The sequence below is a fragment of the Coregonus lavaretus genome (genome assembly GCF_964263955.1).
Source record: "Coregonus lavaretus genome assembly, chromosome: 8".
In the NCBI taxonomy this organism is placed as follows: Eukaryota; Metazoa; Chordata; class Actinopteri; order Salmoniformes; family Salmonidae; genus Coregonus; species Coregonus lavaretus.
Genome location: NC_139995.1, coordinates 17,081,415 through 17,085,297, shown reverse-complemented (window position 1 = coordinate 17,085,297; position 3,883 = coordinate 17,081,415). Strand labels below are relative to the sequence as shown.

The following is a 3,883-nucleotide window of genomic DNA, read 5'->3' as shown; positions in this document are numbered from 1 at the left end:
TTTTAACCAGGCCTGCACAAAAGGGAGATAAAGAATTCTATAAAAAATTGATTTTCAAAGATGAGGATAGAATGAGTCTGAAGGATATCTCTGACACACACCATTTTGGGTTGCTTGGAGTGCAGCCATTTGTGAGTACAGTATACATGAAAGGGAGCCAAAATCATGGTGTGTATGTGTGTCTGTGTGTGTGTGTGACAAGTTATCCTTGTCAGCTAACGTTCACAAATACTGAGAAATAACCCTGTGATTATCCGTTGCCATAGTAACCCAAACTGGAGCACTGTGGTGATGCTACAAGGCCATTGTGATGTCACAAAACATGTTTTTTTCAAGGAATAAAACAGTCTTTCTGACCATTAGTCTCAGTTCATAACAGTTCATTGTTGCAGACAAGCTTGGGGACAACTAGAAAAAGAAAAATAAACTTTTGCTTTCATTGTTCAAACAAAATACAGACTTTGTCCAAGAATGACTGCAGTGGATAGCAGTGAGGACTTCAAGCAGAATGTGGCTATTGTAATCGACCCGGGATCAGGCTCCATCAAAGCTGGCTTCTCTGGAGATGAGAAGCCCCATAGAGTGCTGAGGTCAGTGGTTGGATTGTCCAAAAAGGACCAAACAGAATGTTATTTTGGAAACAACATTCCCTGCAAGGACTCAGATGATCTCATTCTCAAGAGGCCCATCACCAGTGGAATGATAAGTGACTGGGATTCCCTGGAGAAGCTGTGGAGCCATGTGCTCTATGAGGAGCTGCAAGTCTGCCCTGAAGAGCATGGCATCCTGATGACTGACCCAGCCTTCTCTCCCATCTCCAACCGAGAGAAGACAGCTGAACTCCTGTTTGAAGGGTTTGGGGCCCCGGCTATGTATTTTTGTTACCAGCCTGTGCTGTCCATGTATTCTTATGGACTGGTTACTGGTCTAGTGGTGGACTCTGGGGCTGGCTGCACCTCTGTCTCTCCAGTGTGCAATGGCTACTGCTTACCACATGCCACCTTTCACATGGACCTGGCTGGAAAGGGTGTGTCTGACTATCTGAGCAAACTACTGGCCGACGTTGGACATGGGAGTGCTCTCCAGCAAAAGTCCTCTATGCAGGAGATGAAGAAGCAGCTCTGCTACGTCGCCCAGCTGAGGTCTGAGGACAAAGGCACATCTCTGGACTATCAACTCCCAGATGGCACCACCATTACCCTGGGTGACGAGCGCTTCCGTGGCCCTGAGATCCTCTTCTGTCCATCCGACGCAGGAATGTTGCAGCCTGGAGTTCACATCCTGGCCAAGAACAGCCTGCAGAAGTGCGCCCCCGAGTGGCAGGAGGCCTTGATGGCCAACGTGGCCTTGTGTGGCGGCTCCTCGATGTTCACTGGCTTCCCGGAGCGCCTCCAGGCAGAGATGGAGAAACTGACCCCGAGGGACTCCAGGATCGAGGTGCTGTCTGGGGCCCACAGGGAGTTTGCCTCCTGGGTGGGGGGCTCCATCATCACCTGCCTCAGCAGCTTCCAGCCCATGTGGGTGAAGGAGCAGGAGTACCAGGAGGAGGGCTCCAGTGTGGTGCGCAAGAAATGCTATTAGAACTCAGAACTTGTATGAAAGTGAAAAATAAATTGGATATTGATTTAAATAAGATGCCCTGCTTGTTTTTTAATGGTATGCTTCAGTGCACTGGTAAAGTGGGCCATTCAGTGCCTTATCGTTTGTTTATTCGATGTTCTCTCCAATATCAATTAAACATCATTGTCATCTGAGTTGAAAGTTCCAGACAGATGCATCATGCAGTATGACGTTTTTCTGGTATGAAAAGGGAAATTAATTGTCTTCATTGGATCTCCTATGATGTCTTGTTGAATGAACATCTATCCTTCTCTTGCAACATGGGAAGGCACTTATACAGTGGGGAGAACAAGTATTTAATACACTGCCAATTTTTATCTTAGTTACACTTCAACTGTGAGAGACGGAATCTAAAACAAAAATCCAGAAAATCACATTGTATGATTTTTAAGTAATTAATTTGCATTTTATTGCATGACATAAGTATTTGATACATCAGAAAAGCAGAACTTAATATTTGGTACAGAAACCTTTGTTTGCAATTACAGAGATCATATGTTTCCTGTAGGTCTTGATGAGGTTTGCACACACTGCAATAGGGATTTTGGCCCACCCTTCCATACAGACCTTCTCCAGATCCTTCAGGTTTCGGGGCTGTCGCTGGGCAATACAGACTTTCAGCTCCCTCCAAAGATTTTCTATTGGGTTCAGGTCTGGAGACTGGCTAGGCCACTCCAGGACCTTGAGATGCCTCTTACGGAGCCACTCCTTAGTTGCCCTGGCTGTGTGTTTCGGGTCATTGTCATGCTGGAAGACCCAGCCACGACCCATCTTCAATGCTCTTACTCAGGGAAGAAGGTTGTTGGCCAAGATCTCGCAATACATGGCCCCATCCATCCTCCCCTCAATATGGTGCAGTCATCATGTCCCCTTTGCAGAAAAGCATCCCCAAAGAATGATGTTTCCACCTCCATGCTTCACGGTTGGGATGGTGTTCTTGGGGTTGTACTCATCCTTCTTCTTCCTCCAAACACGGCGAGTGGAGTTAGACCAAAAAGCTCTATTTTTGTCTCATCGGACCACATGACCTTCTCCCATTCCTCCTCTGGATCATCCAGATGGTCATTGGCAAACTTCAGACGGGCCTGGACATGCGTTGGCTTGAGCAGGGGGACCTTGCGTGCGCTGCAGGATTTTAATCCATGACGGCATAGTGTGTTACTAATGGTTTTCTTTGAGACTGTGGTCCCAGCTCTCTTCAGGTCATTGACCAGGTCCTGCCGTGTAGTTCTGGGCTGATCCCTCACCTTCCTCATGATCATTGATGCCCCACGAGGTGAGAACTTGCATGGAGCCCCAGACCGAGGGTGATTGACCGTCATCTTGAACTTCTTCAATTTTCTAATAATTGCGCCAACAGTTGTTGCCTTCTCACCAAGCTGCTTGCCTATTGTCCTGTAGCCCACCCCAGCCTTGTGCAGGTCTACAATTTTATCCCTAATGTCCTTACACAGCTCTCTGGTCTTGGCCATTGTGGAGAGGTTGGAGTCTGTTTGATTGAGTGTGTGGACAGGTGTCTTTTATACAGGTAACGAGTTCAAACAGGTGCAGTTAATACAGGTAATGAGTGGAGAACAGGAGGGCTTCTTAAAGAAAAACTAACAGGTCTGTGAGAGCCGGAATTCTTACTGGTTGGTAGGTGATCAAATACTTATGTCATGCAATAAAATGCAAATTAATTACTTAAAAATAATAACAATGTGATTTTCTGGATTTCTTTTTTTGATTCCGTGGTCCTCTGTAGCTCAGCTGGTAGAGCACGGCGCTTGTAACGCCAAGGTAGTGGGTTCGATCCCTGGGACCACCCATACACAAACAAATTAATAATGTATGCACGCATGACTGTAAGTCGCTTTGGATAAAAGCGTCTGCTAAATGGCATATTATATTATTATTATTATTATTATTATTCCGTCTCTCACAGTTGAAGTGTACCTATCATAAAAATTACAGATCTCTACATGCTTTGTAAGTAGGAAAACCTGCAAAATCAGCAGTGTATCAAATACTTGTTCTCCCCACTGTATATACATGTTCTCTTATGCTTAATCTGCAATCAGCATGGAAATGGAGACCCTAGGGGGTTTGGTTAAGTAGCAAAATGTTAGAGGATGACTTCATAGAAGGATTTGTAAAGTGGTTATCCCACTGGCTATAGGGTGAACGCACCAATTGGTGAGTCGCTCTGGATAAGAGCGTCTGCTAAATGACGTAAATGTGCCCTTGAGCAAGGCACTTAACCCTAATTGCTCCTGTAAGTCGC

At 45.8% G+C, this 3,883-nt stretch overlaps 1 protein-coding gene across 1 annotated transcript; it reads left to right on the top strand.

Annotated features, from left to right (window-relative positions):
• Positions 1-471: 471 nt before the first annotated feature.
• On the top strand, positions 472-1,581 carry LOC311133446 (actin CyI, cytoplasmic-like; the record flags this gene model as incomplete). Its single annotated transcript, XM_084166931.1, has 1 exon — positions 472-1,581. The coding sequence occupies one exon, from the start codon at positions 472-474 to the stop codon at positions 1,579-1,581; it is 1,110 nt and encodes a 369-aa protein (XP_084023057.1).
• Between the last annotated feature and the right edge of the window lie 2,302 nt (positions 1,582-3,883).